Here is an 18,669-nt window from a genome sequence, read left to right on the forward strand (position 1 = left end):
TTTTTTTTGGTGGTTTGTTTTCTTCAGAGCAAACTCATTATTTAGTAGCGAAAAACCTGAAGATTCTAGTGTCTCCCTTTTGCTGTAATTGGGTATTTTTGATAAAAGAAGGGCAGATCTAGGCAAGTTTATAAGGAGAGGGTATGTAACTGTGTGATTCCTTTCTACCAATTTTATATTCCATTGATGCAGTTGAATAACTTTGCGTTCAGCATTGTTGTTTCTATAAATCATTGCCTATCCTGGGCATAATGTGTGGGCCTTAGAAGGTCTTTATTTGTCTCCGAATAACTGTGTATAGGATTCAGATTTTCCTTACATTTGCTAAAGCAGAGGATAAAAATGCCATCTTGTAGCAACCAAGAATATTAAGTAGATAAAGTTAGCAAGCAGAGGAATTTCATTGTGTTTGATGCATAACATTTATCATACAATCATTTATTTTTTCCTTGGTTTGGCGAAAACAAAGAATATATTGATCCTGAAATGAACAGACACAGCAGTCCGTATTGTTAGATCTTTATCTATTAAAAATGGAAAAACAGCACTTCAGCAAATTCTTTGGCCTCTCCTCATGATTACCCTATTTATTGATTGTTTGCCAAGAATGTATGCATCTTAAGAAAGCCAGGGTAAGAGCATTAAAAATATAATTTATTACGGCTTTTTCAAACAGAGTGCATTAATATTGTACTGCGAAGCACTGGGGCTCTATAAAAAAGACTTTCTGACGCCTGCAAACATGTAAGTTCCATAAATTCCTAAATAGGAGATTTCAGCTGTCTCTGGTATTATGTGATATTTGCACAGCAAACTTTAATGCCAGGACAGTTTTAGACAAGGATTCTACAGACTTCACTGCTCCTTATGGCAGACGTGCTGTTTACACAGGCTCATAAACCTTCAGCAAAAGCTCCTAAGACTGCCTTCAGGTTTAAATCATGGGGTATTTTTAGCAGTCAGCAGTGACCAGCGCACTCCCCTTTCCATGCTGGAAGGTTATGAAGTTGGTGGAGTTGGAAGCCTTGTCCAGCGCTTACACAAATAATCAGACAGTTCAGAGAAGTCCCCTGTTCAGCTTGACTCCCAGCATCCGGAGGACAATGTGACAGTTTGCTGGAAGGTTTAGAAGCTAGATTGGGAATTAAAGGCTACTGTTGTCGCTTTATCAGTAGCCACCTTAATGATCTTACAGGGTCCCTCTAAATAAAGTCCAAAACAACTCTCATATATTTCAACAGTTTGAAAAACCTACAGTTATTTCATAGGTCTCAGGAGAAGCAAAGAGCAGAACAGGTCTGTATCATTCTATAAGAGGAGAAATCAATGTGTATGTTTTTGTTGTATTAGTAACCCAATTCTTTGAAGACCTCAGGACAGGGGGAGGAGAAACCAAAGTACAGTAATTTCACTTCCTGCTCAAGTGCTTTTTTTTTTAAGCATTGCATTCATAGTGACATTTTAAAAATGCAGTTTAATTGTAGAAGTTTCTGCTTACTTCAAGCAACAAAATTCCTACAGCCTTTTGGTGGTGGTGGTAGTATTTTTTTTAATCTTCTTTTTCCAGTGCAGGGTTTCTGTTTGACAGGCGCTACATAAAAAGTGGGGCCGGGATGAGAAAGCACACCTTAAGAAAAGGGGTTGGAGGTTTTTGTTTATTTGTTTAGAAGGTTTTGCCAAAGTACCTTCCAGCCAAGGAAGAAATCACCCGTTTGCATACTGCTGTTTTTGCTGTGGTCTCCCCCAGTCTCTTTCTGATCCCTGATGGGTTCTCTCTCTGGTATAAAACAGCCGAATGAGTGACATGAATATTGGCAAGCTCCGCAGCTTGTTTTTCATCGCTAGCCTGTTGGGTCCCTCCAAATGAGTTTGCGAGCCTTTCTAAGTAAACCTAAAGGGGTTTATTTGTCAGAGCTAGAATCTCTTGTGAACAGTTCACTGAAGCTGTGGGGTAGATGCACACGTAGAAAAATGTAGCTGCTTTTACTGCCGGCTTTGTTCAGCAGCAACAAGCAAAGAGGGCGTTTTTAAAGGGCATCCCTAGTGTCAGGAGGAAATCCTGATTTTTATCTGTGCTTGGCAGGCACTCGACACCTTCAGAAGTTGGTTGGATTCTGTGAGTCCAGAGGGCAGAGCTTATAGAGGCATTAATGTGATAGGACTAATTGGGGATCCTGGGTGCCCTGTTAAAGTAACCCTAGTCATCATTTATGCTAAAGATGATACCCTCCTGGCAACTTGCCACAGTATAGTTCAGATGCATCTGCTTTTAACCCTTTTCCGTTTATCTCTGGAAGTCTGACAGTGCGCTGCGTAAACACCTCAAGTACTACCACGTTCCGTGATTTCTGTTTCTAGAAACCTCTTTGCTAACAGTGGTGTGGCCTGTGTTTGTTAATCATCTGGCTACTGCGTTATTACGTGGGATTACAGTAAATAAAGAGAGAACACCTCAAGTCTATGCAGATTCCTGTATCCTGAGATGCCCTGATGAGGCCAGTTTCCTTTCCTCTCATTTTTATCCCATTTGCTATGGCAAAGATTGTTCATTTTAAAGACATGTGGTTACTGTGATATCTTTTTAGGCAGATAGATTAAATGAGTAGCCATCAGAGTAAAACCTTATTCATCTACAGTTTGCACATATTGAAATCGTGTATTTTGAACATCAGTTTGGTTAAGTTTTGTGTTTCTTCTATGGACTCGTTAAAGTCAAGGTCTTAAAAAAGGAGGAAAATGCTAATGATTTTATCATCAAATATAATTTGTTTGGATACAGACAATGAACGTTTAATGTTAACAAAAGTGTGTAGGAAGCCCAAAGGTGGGTTCTTTCGAGGACAAGTGTAGCGAATTGCGTTTGCACACTGGGTACCACTCACAGCAGATCAGACGAGACCCTGGCTCCTCTCTCATCAGCCTTATGATTTGATCAAAAAGGTAGTTCTGCATTAATTGATGTGGGGAAACGCACTGTTAAAATTAAAGCAGAGCCCAAGTTACCTCAGGGCCAAGTTCACATTCTGTTTCAGTATTTCTCTTACAACTTAAAAAAATAAAAATAAAGGCAGGTGTATGTGTGTGTGTGTGTGCGCGCCTGGATCTCTGTGCCCTGTCTGCCTTGGAAACACAGCCACCCCTTCTCTCACTGTGTTGAAGATTTATTTTCACGGCTTCGTTTTTCCTCCCCCCAGACTGTATTTCTGAAGATCGTTGGTTTGCGTCTCTTTTTCCTCTGTGTCCTTGATAGGAACCATGCTACCGGTTTTCTGCGTGGTGGAACATTATGAAAATGCCATTGAGTATGATTGCAAGGAGGAACATGCAGAATTTGTGTTGGTGAGGAAGGATATGCTTTTCAACCAGCTGATTGAAATGGCCTTGCTGTCTCTGGGTTATTCGCATAGCTCTGCTGCCCAGGCCAAAGGTAAATAATGCAGACGTCGGGTTGGAAAAATTGCTTGGCATCCTTTGTTTACCTTGCAGAGAAAGCAACTGAATACTTCCATTCAAAAAACTGTAGCCTGTGTGTTACATGGGTTCCTTCTAGACTGTGGCTTTAAAAAATTGGCTTAATTCAGTTTGGTTTAGTTAACACACATTTTGCTCGTGTGGAATGTCGAGGTAGATTTTTTTTTTTAAATTACTTCAGCTGAATCATTAGTATGCTTATTGACCTTAATAATCTGCTCCACTGAGGACCCACAAGGAAGTGAGGAACGTATTTGAGCAGATGGACTGTTGAGAGTCAATTTGCATTTATGACTGAATATCTAGTTCTGTTTCTTTTATTCTGTTTCTGATGGTTTTATGGGCTGTAAAGTATTTTTCAATGCTGATTCCCATTGCAGTAGAGAATCTTATCTAAATCGTAAAGCCATTTAGAACTGGTTCAGCTATGTCTTATTAGAACTTCCTGCAAGTTAGGAAAATGTGGCCTCTGCCTAGGTTTTATTGATGGGGTTTTATTTCCAAAATAATAAACAACCCCACCGTCATTTACATAATTTCACAATTTAGAAAGCTAAGCTGTGAATATTTTCATTGACCTGCCTTTTAGAGGGAAGGGAATCATTCAAAAAAATAACAATATTGCTTGTGGTGGGGGGCAATTAAAAAAGAAAAAGAACAAACCTTCTACTAGATACGTTATCTGAAGGGTAAAATAGTTAGTGACATATTCTCTTTATCTGGAATAGGACTAATCCAGGTTGGAAAGTGGAATCCAGTCCCACTGTCTTATGTGACTGATGCCCCTGATGCTACGGTAGCAGATATGCTTCAAGACGTGTATCATGTGGTCACATTGAAAATTCAGTTACACAGGTGAGTCAGGACAGCAACTCTAGGGCAGAACATTCTACTTACCTGATCATCTGAAATAAAGCATCTCTGGTCACCCTTCAGTTGTGATTTACTCTGTGTTTCAGAAAGGTTAACCCAAATTGATTTTGTTACTTTACCCCTTCTGCTTTATTTTCCTAACTTCAATCTGTCATCAAAAAGCAACCTTCCCCCCAAATGCATCGATCTGTGCAGGTTATCAGACGACGAGACTTTGTATGTGCAGTGGATTAAATGATGCATTACAAGAAGGCATTTTACATAAAGTTTACTTAAGAGAAAAATATTTTTGCATATCATGAACAGTGCCATCTGTGTACATTTTGTGAAAGAATGCCTTATTCGCTATTGCCGAGCTCTTCTTCATTTATGTATATATATATTTTTTACCATTTTAACTCGAGTCCTGAAAGGAAAGTGTTCCCACGTTCCTGTTTTTCACCATGGCTCGTGAGAAAGCAGCACACCTTAAATTGTCTTCCCAAGCACATCAGAGCAGGAAGGTAGAAGTAACGTGAAAAAATAGCCACCACAGGCAGCTGATGTATAATTCATGCATCGATACAGCAGATGTGTTGTATAAAGTAATTAACTAATCGGAACAATCAGGAGACCGAGAGCAATCTCCAGATGCATCTGTTTGATGCGCAAAATGAAATCTGTCTGTCTTAAAGGAACGTTCTGCAGCAGGATGCGATCTGGTCATAATCCCCTTTCTAATCTGTGTCTCCAATAGTTGCCCCAAACTAGAAGACCTGCCTCCAGAACAGTGGTCCCACACCACCGTCAGGAATGCGCTGAAGGACTTACTGAAGGATATGAATCAGAGTTCCTTGGCCAAGGAGTGCCCCCTCTCACAGGTACTTGGCATTGCCTGTCCTAGATGATAGGACATTGTGGGCAGCCCTAGTTGGAGGTGTAATAGGGTTCCCTAGTATAAAGCAACTGGCATCGGAAGCAAGAATCTCCCCAAAAGGCAAAGTGACTTGACCGCTGGTGACTTTCAAAAATATGCCCTATTTGTCCTGAACCAGAGCCTTTACACTTTTTCCCCCTTGGGGAAAAGAGCGGAGGAAAAACAGCTCAGCAGAACTCTACACTAGCTCGATTGTAGATTCCTCCTCTTGAGTGCTCTGAGCTTGGAAGCTACATTGTCCTGAGAGCCTTTGTTTAAGGGAATAAAGGTGGTATAACTTCCAGGCACCCCTAGGTGAGTGGGAAGGGCATTGGAAGTGTTAATGTTCAAAACTGCACCATGCTACCTCAGTAAAACAAGAGTATAGTATAGTTTTTGGATACTTTGTTCATTACCAAAAAAAAAAAAAAAGAAGAAATAGCATTTAGTAAAAAAAAATTTTTTTAAGTAAGAACAGAAAACAGAAATCTCTTCCCTGTAACTAAAGATTAAATAGTTATTATTTATCAGGATTTTGTCACCAGTTTTATGGCATTGGTTTACACACCCCAGCTTTTTTTTTTTTTTTTTAGTGAGATCATATGTTTTCCTCTGAGACGCCTGTCATACCATCAGGGATTTTTGAAACGAGACAAAGATTTATTATTATTGTACTCGAGTTTTTAGAGTGAATTTTGGTAGAGGGGCTATTAAAACTCTACTGAGAGATTGCCTCTGTTTCTAAATGTAAAGCCAAACATCACTTTTGATGATGCAGAGCTGATTTCAAATAAAAAAGAAAGGTTGCTGTGAACCCGCTCTTCATGGGCTGCTCGTGTGGTCACGACATAACTGTGTCGTAATGTCATCTCTCAGTGCCCACACCAGTGAAGGTCATGCCACCATAGAGTATAGTTGAAGTGCTGGTCTAACTAGATTTTTACTAAATTTTTAAAGTTTTTCTTTCAATGCAAGTTTAAAATGTAAGTGTGAATTTTAGTCTGTCAGTCATTTGGACTTGAACTGAATGAGTGCTGTAAACATTTCTGCAACTGAGATATTCTCAAAATGTGTTTCTAATGTGATGGCCGTGAAGATACATGGGTACCTTTGGAAGGAAGGTTGTGGCCTTTTGTGCTGCCGTTTCATGGAACCTCCATGTATTGCAGGTTTGCTGCGTTACAGTCCATCAGCTTTACTTTGTTATTTGTTAGCAATTCTAGGAATGAAGCAAATGAATTAAGTTTACAGTTAACGATGGCTTTTTATATTCTTTTAAGGTAAGCTGTGACCACAGGTAAAATATTCTCTGGTGTTAAGTGTCCGTTTCTTGAAAATCAGAGCAAAGTCTTTTTGTCATTTTAGCTGATCTTCTCTTTCTCTCTCTCTCACCCTTGGAGTAGGCAGGATATGAATTTATAACCGTCGAATAAAAGTAATTTAAATTAATTAAACACAGTTAAATCAATAGGATGATATAATGAAGCAGGTGACTTACCTCTGGGGCTTTGGATTTTGCAGACAACTCCAGATAGTTTGTCACTTAGTTTCCGCATTTGAAAATTTGAAATGTCCTAGAATTAAAGGCTGGTTTATTTGTTTGTTTGTTAACTCAGCGTTAAAATACATATAAATACCCAGTATAGGAATCTCATGTATCTTCATGTTACTAAGTGTCCCATTGATTTGGGAAGGCAGAGATTTAAGGCATTTACTGTGAGCCGGAGAAGAGGATGCTAGTATAAGTATTTATTGAAACAGGCAGTGAGAACTAATTGTTAAATGACATCAACATTCAGCCAATAAACTCTACCTCACTATAGCTTATAAATACAATTGTGAGTTTACTTAATGTTATCATGGGAAATGAATTAAATACAAACTATTATAATGTTAAACAGAATTGACAAAATGAAATTCAGGACTTGGTTTTGGAGTCAGACGTGGGTGACTTTCTATAGAGAGGCCTCGAGAGGAACATGTGGGCCTGGGTAGCTGGGGACCCTGCTGTCATCCTTAAGTGGTGAAACTAGGCTGTAACTTCAACATCAGTTGTAATTACAATCTTCCTTTCTTTAAAAAAAAAAAAAAATTTGTAAAAGTATACATCGTTCAGCAGTGGCAGCAAATATTTGAAATTAATTTAATATCTAATTATGAAAAAGTGCAACTTGTTCTCTAAATGAGGGGGTTATTTTATATTCTGCTGCATCATCTTCTATTTCTCTAGAATGAATTTGTGAATCTGATACTCAATTCGGAATGTTTTAATTATGGACTATTTTCCATTTGCTTCTTTATTTTCTCTTCTGTCAGAAGTTATTAGTTAGAGGAAATGCAGGCACTCTAAGGCCTCAGCCCCAAATATATGCTGAGCTTGGTAAAACTGCTCTTTTTTTCCTCCCTGGTGAGATTTGGTGATGAAGATGCTGTGGTGCAAAATGCCTAGCAAATAATAAATACGGCCTTAGTCTTGTACAAAATGGGACCTAACAGCAAGAAATGCTACAGCTTAAGACTTTTTCCCCTCCTGTGGAGTTTTGATTCATTCACGTGAGGACTCTTAGCATACAATTCAGCATGCCCATTTTGCTGTACGTTAAGGATTTGGTTTTGTTTAATATGGTAAAATAGCCCAGTCTTGAATATGGCCATTGGGTCCCTAATGATATGCTGAGCAGAATGTCCACCCTGTGGGCAAAGAGATTCCCTTTACTGAGGAGCGGCCAGGAGGGAAGGGGAGGGGCAGCCCCAGGAATTTGCCTGGGGTGTCCGGCAGGCCATGCCTCCAGTGCTCCCAGGAGGATTGTCCCCTACTTGCAAAGAGCAAGTCCAGTTTGCACTTCCAATCTTAGAACTAGAAGATGTTATCTTTCCCAGAGATTAAAGTCAAAATGCTGGTTAGTGACTGACCCCCAAAGTCCTTTCCCAAGGATGCGTTTTAGTGTGTTGATTTTAAAATGAAGACTTAGGTTTTCCTGCAGTAATGTTTTCTTGGATGATCTTTGCAAGGTTTTCTCTAGCCGCAGAAATTCCATTAAGTGTGCGTGGGGTTTGACTTATAACTCAGACCTTTATTTCTGTGACTGATTTCCTATCATAAATCTGCCCAAATAGATTGACATCCATTTATTGTTTTTTCTACCACGTGTTTGTTTATTTTTGTAAACTGTTCTAAGGCATAAGAAACCCTTAGCTCATTATGGATCTGAGGTTGGGCGCTGTGTTGTTACTCTTGCTTTTTTTCAGTGGATGTGGTTAGGTAAGGTGGGTGTTGTATTCTGACCTGCAAGTAAGGAAGGGAGAATAAAGTCTGACGTGGGGATAGGAAAGCTTATGGTCATGGGAACTTGGAGGGTATGGATTTGGAAGGTAAATTGGGATTTGAAAAAGTAAATATTTTGATGTACAATAAAAATAGATTTCATTTTAAGTTTCCCCTGAAGTTTTAGAAATTGAACATTAGATAAATATGTATACATTCAGTACAAGGATAGATTCGTTTTGTTAAAAGTATCATAAGTAAAAGGTCAGTTATTACTTCTGCCAGACTAGCGTCTTCCTTCTAAAAAGTTTAGGTCACATATTCCTAAGGGATTTTAATCTGATATATGTGCATTTTTACCACCCTTGCCCACCACACACACATTCACATTTGTGTACACAAACACACACACGCTCACACATCACCACTTTCATATTTTTAAGGTGCCGATTCTTTCTGTTTCATTTCTTACCTGGGAAAAGTAGCTCCAAGCCCGAGTCCTCCATACAGTGAGAACTGTCATTTTTATTTTCAGGTAGCAAAAGATATATAAAATGAATTTAAATTCGAACGTTCCATTTAGAAGTAACGTGGAGAAAAATGATATTTTGGTTTTCCTTTTTCTGACAGCATCTAGGGGTGTAGAATGTGTCAGACTTTTCATTAGGTACTGGCAAAACAGGCGAAAAAAGAAGCCACCTTGCCCTGCTGAAGCTTGGCGCTTAACCCTGCCCATTCTCTGAAACTTGACAGTCATTTCCGTAGACATTAATAAACCCCTGTGTTCAGCTGGTTTTCAGTCTGTATTATACAAAGCACCAATTTAAAAAATCCCTATCTGTTAGGCTGTAGAGATATATATATTTTTTAACTGCACTTTATATTATTTTATTCATAATTTTGGGGCCAAAATGACGTCTCTAAAAAAATTCCAGTAAACATTAATAATCACATTTTCTCCAGAGAATATCTAACATCAGTATTCAAATATTGTATTTCACATGAGAGTCTAACCTATGAAATTTATTCACATATTCATATATTTATTCATTCAGAAATAGGTATTGACAGTCTGCTGTGTGACAGGCATTCTATTTCCTATGGAGTAATAAGGGTGACACATCTTAGTAGTTGAAATAATAGTAACTTTCATTTAGTACTTTTACAGTATCAAGAGTGTATCTGTCACCCTAAGTGGTATATGGTTTTATATCCCCATTTTCAGTTAAGGAACCTGAGCCATGGAATGTTTAAGCAAGTCCCATGATTACGGAGCAGGTGAAGCAGAGGGGCGAGAATTCATACCCAGACCCTGTGAGCTTAATCAAGTATTCTCGGATGGATGGATGGATGGATGGATGGATGGATGGATGGATGGATGGAAGGAAAGATAGATAGATAGATAGATAGATAGATAGATAGATAGAGACAGAGGCCTTTTTAAAAAACCTTTCTCCAACTAATTTGATGTTTTATAAAATACATTTCTCTGTAGTACTGATAACTACTTACAGTTTTCCAACTGTATTTATTCTTACTGCTGAAATTTTTCTTTAACGTATGTTTTGTTTTTGTATCTTTGATTTTGTCATTCTTACATTGACTCACTTTAAAAATACCGTCATGCCCCTAATTTAGAGTATTCGAGGGTGATTTAGAGCACGGGGACTGATTCCTGGTATAGTCTGGTATTTGGGAGGTTCCAAAAAGTTTGACTGTAAGAACTCTGTTGGCAGTCACTTCTCCCCGTCCTTACATCCTGTCCGGATCAGTAGGTATAATTGCGCTAATAGCCCAAGACAACGTTAGATATTTGCATGGGAAACAGTGGGCAATTTCTCGAGTCTATGTGAAAATATAGACCTTAGTCATTCACTGGCTCAATGTGATGACCAAGGGTATAACTGGCAGCTCTATTTAAAGTTTCCTGTTTGAGATCTGCTTGTAGGATTTTGTACCTGCCCCTTCCTAGCATAATATTGTAAATCTATTGTAAATCTTGTCATTAAATATCATATATTTTGAGGAAAAGCTCCACGTAGGAGCTTTTCTTTCCTCTTCTAAATGGCAAAACTTTTCCCAGTTTTTACCTTACTGCCCAAGGGAGTCCGAGGTTATGAATATCTGCTTTGCCAGGCATGGAAGTACTTGATACTAATTGGATTTTATTACTACTTTCAGCAATTAATGGCGAGATCCATAAAGGAAATGGTAAACCAGTCTTAAATGGGCAGTTGTGTGAATTGCTAAACTTACATCAGATTACTTTTTCTGTCTCCTTTTTTGAACCAGTTATTACTTCACTTTAGTACCTCTTTCAGATTAGTGAGATTATCTATTCTGTGTTAATAATGTAATATGTAGCATCTACAATAGACGTGTCCTCCAAATTGCAAATTTGCTTTTTTGTGTCTCATCTGTCAGGCTCATTTTTAGCCGGTTTATATACATAAGGGTTTTACTGTAGCTTGATATTAGTTCCCTGTAACCTTTCAAAAAAGCCAAACTTAATAAAGCATCTGACTTCAAATGGATTGATCTCAGATATTTTATGGCCACTATCTTTTCACAAGAATAAAACATAAAAGAGTTTGAGCCATGCCAATTTAGAGGGTGCTTTGACAGTGTGTAAGCACTTCATTTTCACTTAATAGATTTTTACCTATGCTTTGTTTTAGATCTGAACAGGTTTCCTCTGACCTCAAAATCACTAATGCAAGGAAAATTACCATATCATGAGTGCATTTCCCCTATTTTTTTCTGATTTGCAGAATAATAAATACTGCCAAGGCTTAGGAGTAGACATGGCCTGAGAGAAAGCCTTTTAAATGCTAGTTTCTAATTTTTTTAAAAAGTTAACCAAATCATGCTAATCAATCAGATTTTCTTGCTCAAACAGAGCTAGTTTTAAAGTGCTTTTGGAGTGTCTTTTGTCGGAATGACTACATAAATTTCAAGTTGGGCTTTCTCTGGATTTGCTTTTTAAACCTGTTTTATTTCATGTCAGATTTTGGTCCCCAACAAACTCATAAACAAACAAACAGAAAACCCTAAATTCAGAATAATCAAAACAGATACTACACGCACCAGATTTTTTCCTCTTTCTTTGGAAACTGCTTGATTGTAAGGTGCTCTGAGTATTAAAAAACATAACAGAGCCTTTAACGTAACAGGAGAGAGCGTCAGCCAGGCTCCGCAGTTCATTGCCAATTGAAATAAGGAACGCTCTTGCTGTTGGGACTTTTAAATCTAGACTTAAAAGTTATTTGTTCTGCTTAGCATTTTTAAAATGGTTCTATTAGGAATTGTATGTGCTTTAGTTTTAATTTTAACTCATAATGATTGTAAAGCACCCTGGGATCCTTGCATGAAGGGCGCTACAGAAATGTAAGATTGTAGTGGGTTCTAATATGCAGTATGATTATGGGGTGCTGGAGTTCCATTAGGGACAATTCAGGAGGCTGCAGAATTCCGCATTGTAGAGAAGGTGGCTGACTGAAGAAACTTTTTCTTTTCTTTCATTCTTACTCTAAAACTTCATCCTCTTTAGTCATCTTTTTCTTTCTCCTTTTCAAAAGACTATTCTCTTGTATGGCAATATTTCCCCACGAAAATGCTAATCTAATTTAGTTTACTCAAAGAGGTTAAAGAGGCAAATGATGTTGAAAGTTAAGAACGATTAAAGCTTTAATTGTTAGCACCGTTTGAAATCACATTCTTATCTAGATGACAAGACAGGGTATTTCCTCATTGGCTACCACCCGACTGTCCTAGACTTGTCCCATTTTACTATCAATCCAGCCCTCATTCCTACGCAACTGAAAAACGTGGAGCAAACCAAAACGAGTGTTATCTTCACGAAACGTCACAATAAATATTTCCCCAAATGTGTTGAATCTCCTCGATTATGTTAACATAGGGCAGAGCTCGATCTCGTTTTCTTTTTATTTCTTAATGGAACTATCTTTGGAAGTGATATATTTCATCAGCCACTGCTCTTTGCCATCACGTAATTAGTAAGCTAATAGCATTCGTTCCATGGGAGTCAAGAATGTGAGCTCTGTCGTTACCGCTCTGTAAATTCAGGCAAGTGACTCTCCATGCCTCATTTTTTAAATCTATAAAGTAGCACGATAATAGTACCAATTTTTCAGGATTGTTAGGAGAATTACATGAGTTAATACTTGTAAGCATTTGGAACAGCGCTCAGTTCTAAAGTACAGTATACTTGTTTTTCTACAGCCTGGGGATTGAGGGTTTGAAAGGGCACTTGTGGGTCTAAGAAACTTCGTTGCTAACATAGAAGATTTTGGTACAAGTGTCACTTTTTATGGAAACAACCAAGAACTTTTCGTTTGTGAAAAAATTAAAGGGCCGTTTTATAACTAACTCATTCTCACCTTTAAGGAATGCTTTTAGCGCCCTCCTTAGAATCAGTATAAAGGTCTGATGCATCTTAAAATGCAAGTGGGGGGAAAACTCAAGCATGATGCTTTAAATAAGCACATTTGAAAGTTAAGCAGATGTGGTATCTTAGACTGGACAGTGTCAAAGATGCCTGGTGTGGACTGTCCTCTGGATGTGAGTTTTCCCAGTGTTCCTTCCTTTAACCACCCTCCACCCCCCACTCTCTACATCCAAGTCTCTGTCCCTCCTTTATGCCCCCCCGCAATAGCACTTTCCACTTTGTTTTGTAATTATCTGTGGACTAACTCTGTTCTGAGTACACTGTAATTGATGGTCACAAAGGGACTAAGTTTTATTCATCATCACATTCAGAGATCTGACACATAGTAGGATCTCAGGAATATTTGTCAAACCTAAACAGACTCATAGAATTTTCATCATGTTTATTTCGTGAGCCTATAAACTATGTCAGTAGTTTTACTACTAGTATTTTATATGTAGTCTTATCTATAATATCCTACTTTACAAAATATATTTCCTGTTACACTTAATTCTGAATTTTTAATTTACCTTACCAAGAGCAAATTACTTCTACATTTTCCTCTAAGAAAACCTACTGATATTCCAAGCTGTCCCATATTTTTGCTTATATTGTCACTGTTCTTGAGTATATGTACAAAACTTCTATGTTTGTAAGCAGAACAATAGTCTTGGGAGGTACAAGGGACCCAGAGATCTAAAAACTGCTATAAAAGACCTAATTATACGTCACTGTTAAGCACACTCTTTAACAACATATTTCCGTGCACATTTAAAATTTTTCTTTTATAATCAACTATGTATTTCAGCTTGGCTAGTAGGTTTCATTTTGTCTCAATTGCGTTATATTTGAGATCCATGCTTTTCTACTATTACTCTATTTATTTATGTTTGTCTATATCTCATATTAAAAAAAATAAATAAAGCGGGGGGAATACCAATAGCAGAATCAAATGATTTATAGACCAAGACGCTGACACTGCCAAGCTGCTGACACTGCCAAGCTGGAAATGCCAGCAGTTAAGTACCACCCCGTGTTAGCTCACAATGTCTCTCCCTCAGCTGAGGTTCCAGAGGCCACATTTGGCATTGGAGACTCCGTTTGGGGCTATAAACATCTAGTGTGTAAAAGTCAGTGGTGTGAAGGTCCAGAATCACCTGAATTTAGAGAGAGCTGCAAGTGGAGATAAGTGTTGAGCCATTGCAGAACAGGCCTCAGGGGCTTGGTCTGTACACCCTTCTGCAGGAGGCATCAGCTCAGCCTGGCTCTCAGGCACCCGGTGATGGACTGAGCTCCTTACTTCATGACGGACAGCCCGTCCAGCACATTTTTTTTTACCATTTCACCATAACTCCCAAAGAGGTGATTACCAGTATATGGCATTTTCCTAAACTGTAAAGCGTTTTCATAATACTGATAGAGGTGAGCTAGGTTAATTTGGTTTTTCTCTGTGACCTCATCCAGAGGTGACATTGGTTTCTATTTATTTAGTAGACGTGGGAAGTCTTGGCTAACAACTAACAACTAATAAAACACAGAAATCAAGGACATGACCTAGCCCTCAGTCTCCTGTGAAATCTTGGATCAGATCTGGGTGTGATCCACTGCCCACGCAGTGGGCTCCCAAGGGTTTGTGCAGACCCAGACGTTCCAAGCCTCTTTTGGGGAGTATATATGTGGGGAGAGCTTCCATCGGTTTCATGAGACTCCCAAAGAAAGTCTTTGGCCCCATAAAAAGCTAAAAAGCAGTCTTACTTTTCTCCCCAGTTTTTAGGCAGTGTGGCTTAAAAATCTAATAGCGTTCATACAAGGAAGGAAGGGATATAAAATCTGTGAAGAGTTACAGAGTCTGATTCTAGTATTTACTTTTGGAAAAGTGGATTGTTCAGACTACTTTAGTTTTTTTTTCACTCTGTGACTTGAAGTTTCTCAAAATGCTTTATTTAGGACCTCTGGAATTTAATACAAATTTGGTATCTTTTTCTGCTATTTCTAAGTACAGATATGAGAAATTTTAATCTCCATAGGGAATGGGAGATTTAACCACACAAGGGCCATCAGAGAAAGAAGGAGCAAGCATTCCCAGTGCTCAGGATTTAAAATTTTAGGAAATGATTTTTTCTATAAAATCAAATAAAACTCATTAGATTTATCTAATGAAAAACTTATGAAAATTCTATTTGGAGTAGCGTAATGTTTAATGATAGTATGTTTTTAATAATCATATTATAAGCAAGATACCGAGGGACTCCAACCTTCCTAAGAAATAAAACTGTAGTTGGTAATGTCTGCACAGTGAATGGTTGATGGGTATAACAATCGCATCTTCTTTAGTCATTAAAGAAGACCCTGTAGGACCTGTGTCTGGGAATGCCTATAGATCTCATAGAATCTTCAAGCTGTTAGAAGGGACCTTGCAGATTATCTAGTTCATTTCCGTTCATGTTGCAGATGAGCAAACCTAAGCCTGCAGTTAGTTTGAAATATTACATGCCCTTAGTAACAGTACGCTTTTTAGCAAATATTTTCTAATTTAAGCTCTTTACCAATGTATTCAATTCGTTTGAATAAGAAGGTTTCAGTAGCATTAAGAACGATCTAGATGATACTTATACAAAAAGATAGAATAGAGAATCTGGTCAGAAGATATTATCTGGGCCTTATGTAAAATTACTTTAATTATGCGGAAAAGCCGTACGAACTGTGAGCCAGCATTTCCTTTAAACATGATGAATTGGCTATTTAAACCATTACATAAAATTCCTGTGCTTCGAAACGGTCACATTTTCATCTTTAGGAAATGTAGTAAGAGAATTAAAACAGAATTGCCCAGGTTCTCTTTGTGCTTCCCTTTGTACTCCTTTGGAGCTTTGTACCGAGTTTCTATTTTTAGCACGATACAAGGGTGACTCTGTGTGACGATGCCATTTTCAAGGCACCGGGATTGATCAAGATGGCAAGAGCCTTAACGATGGCAACTGGAGTTTAAGTAAAATTTAGAAGTGATTAGTCTCTTCTCAACAAATTGAGATGCCAAGTATGCCCCAGTTGTATCTCCCAAGAGAATAGCTTAGAAAGCAATAAAGGATCCAGAGGGAAAGATTTGGGGAACATAAGCTAACATCACAAAGAGAATATGACACTTAGAAATCCTGCCATTTGCTTCCCATAAATCGAAACCCGATTCCCTTCCTCCCCTCCCTCAATACCAGATGGGGACTACCTGTGAATTTTCAACAAATTCGTTCCATGTCACCATCTCCTATGATGCCTTGTTTGTAGTATTTGATATCCTTTGGGATGAAAAGAAAACCCCATTTACTGAGAATCCCTATTAAAACAGTGTTTGAATGTGGAGTTGATTCCATTTGATCTGAAGTTAAAATTTGACCTTTAAGTTTCCCACGCGCATCTAAAAACCTGCTGTGAAAATTCAGGCCATAGGCAGGCCGGACCTAGAGAGAGGGGAGGGCCAGCCGAGTGTGTGAAGTTACACTTGTCAAAAAATAAAAATGTAAAATAATAGAGAGCCAGCAGTTTGACAGATTGTTCAGTAAATGCTCATTTTATTGAAAATTATAAAAAGGTGCTTAATGTCTCTGTGCCATTAATACAATACATAAAAAGGTTACTGTCAAGATTAGTGTTCCAACCCTGAAAATTAACTGCGGGGCTTTATAAAGCATCACTGTGTGTCGCCTGAGAAGTTAAAGGTTTCTGTATATACGTTCTGCACGCACGGACATTTATTTCAGAAAACAATTATTTTAGACTTTATGCCAAAGACATTAGCAGTTATGTGCTTTCATTTTAAGACATGGATGTACCAGATATATATTACAGACAAGGTAGAACCATGAAAAATCGCCTTACAGAATTAAACCTGTGCAAGATGATTTCCCCTTGTGTCTCTGGAGTATTCCAATTCAAAACATACATTCCTTCCTACAGAACAAGATATTCAGATTCCTTAGTTGAAATTAATTAGCATTCAGAAACCAGATAGCATGTTTTTGGGTATTCATGAGATCTCTGTTTGAAAAAAAAAATGTTTTTAACTTGTAGAAATGTGTTGCAACACACAGATGGGAAGAAAAAGGAAAAAAAAAATCTCTTTAGCAAGCACTGTGTGTAAAAGGAATATTACATTTTGCACGCTCCTGATTGCTCTGTGTAAACAGTTTTTGACATCTGTCTTTATAGTTTTCGAGGAGAGGAAGACTTTGTTAAAAGAATCATTTTTATACAGCAGTCCCCATTTCAGTCTTGCTTTACCTGTATTATGAAAGCAGATGGTCTGCATGTCTTTTGAATATTTATAACTATCAAAAACAATCTCTTGCTATTCACCCTTAGGCTTATGAGATGTCAGGACTGTTCTGGTTGAAAAAAAATCATCTTGGGTGTTTACAGAAAGAGGATTACATTAAGCTGAAATGACTATACATTTTCCAGTTTAATATTTGTCCATCAGCTGTTTAATCGTATTTAGATAATTGTGTAAATAAGATGTGGTAGCTTTTGCCCTCTCTGCTGATGGAGCCTGAAAGCTTTAAACTTGGGTGAACCACCATTTTGTAGAGGCTCTGGCACCTCTTCCCACCTCAGTCAGACCATCCACAAGTCTTTAGTAAGTTTTGATCATGATACCACAGTCCTGTTAAAAAAAAAAAAAAAAAAATTGTGCACGGAAAGCCTGTATGGAGATCCCATGAATGCTAGGGACCTGCTGGCTTCCGGTACAGGCTGTGTAGTTTATTAGAGTGAACTGTAATATGCAAATAGGGTCCAGCGCTCCAATTACCCTTTAAAGATGGCATGGCTTTCTCTTTCTCCTCCATGAGCACGCAGCGCTTTGAGGGTATTTTGGAAAACTTTTGGTATAGTCGGGGTTAACTGGTTTTTTGACTGGAAGCTGAGCAATCAGAGATAACAGATTTTGCTGTGGTTGGTTGATTTGGCAGAAAAGCATGAACAGTTTTGGTTTAAATGATTGAATAACCTGATTAGCATTGTTTGGGGGTGGGTTTTTTTGTTGATGTTAAAGGCACAGCAAAGCAATTTTAAGGGTAATCAGATCACTGCCTTTCCCCAGTTGATGAACCGTTTTTTCAGAAGGCCTCACCTCTCCCCCCAACCTCTTCCTTGGCTCCTAAGATGACCAAGGAGAAAAATAAAAAACTCTCTTCCTTCGGTTTTCTAAATGTGTTATAAATACATACTTAACAGTGTACGTCCTATTCTAGCAGGGGGTTGACAGGATAGAATATTTTGAAAAAATTATGTAACTTCCACCAATTCCTTATGGGTTTGGGGGTTGTTTTTTGTTTTTCAAATGCAGAGACCTGCAGTATTTGAGAGCAAAGGTTCAGAATGTTCTAACCATATCGAAGTCAGGCTGTAGAAAAATTCCACCCTTACCTTTTCACAATTAGAAAGGTTATAAATAATGTATTTGGCTGAAAAGGAAGCTCAGCCTGTGGCAGATGGTATCATTCTAGAGAACCAGGGTTTCTGTGAAGATGGCATTCTTTCAGATCGGAACTCGAGCAGACTCTCAGAAAGAGCCGGAGCTCCTCATAGGGCGCAGACATGTGCTTTATGGATCTGAGAAAAGCTTACAACTTGGCTCCTAGGATGAGAATATTGTGTCACACTGGGGTTAGGAGACCCACAGCCAATTTCTGCCGACTTCCAAACTGTATTTCCTGACGCTGG

At 38.3% G+C, this 18,669-nt stretch overlaps 1 protein-coding gene across 6 annotated transcripts in view; it reads left to right on the top strand.

The window, feature by feature from the left end:
* SATB1 (SATB homeobox 1) overlaps positions 1-18,669 on the top strand; it is a 99,852-nt gene that overhangs the window by 25,020 nt on the left and 56,163 nt on the right. For all 6 annotated transcript variants that reach the window (XM_027086544.1, XM_027086545.1, XM_027086543.1 and 3 more), the window contains 3 exons: positions 3,251-3,427; positions 4,200-4,326; positions 5,081-5,204. In XM_027086544.1, coding sequence (XP_026942345.1) covers positions 3,251-3,427; positions 4,200-4,326; positions 5,081-5,204 — 428 coding nt within the window. The remainder of the gene's footprint in view (positions 1-3,250; positions 3,428-4,199; positions 4,327-5,080; positions 5,205-18,669) is intronic.

This window comes from Aethalodelphis obliquidens, unplaced genomic scaffold (genome assembly GCF_003676395.1).
Source record: "Aethalodelphis obliquidens isolate GAN/ISIS:26980383/991018 unplaced genomic scaffold, ASM367639v1 scaffold56, whole genome shotgun sequence".
Taxonomy (NCBI): domain Eukaryota; kingdom Metazoa; phylum Chordata; class Mammalia; order Artiodactyla; family Delphinidae; genus Aethalodelphis; species Aethalodelphis obliquidens.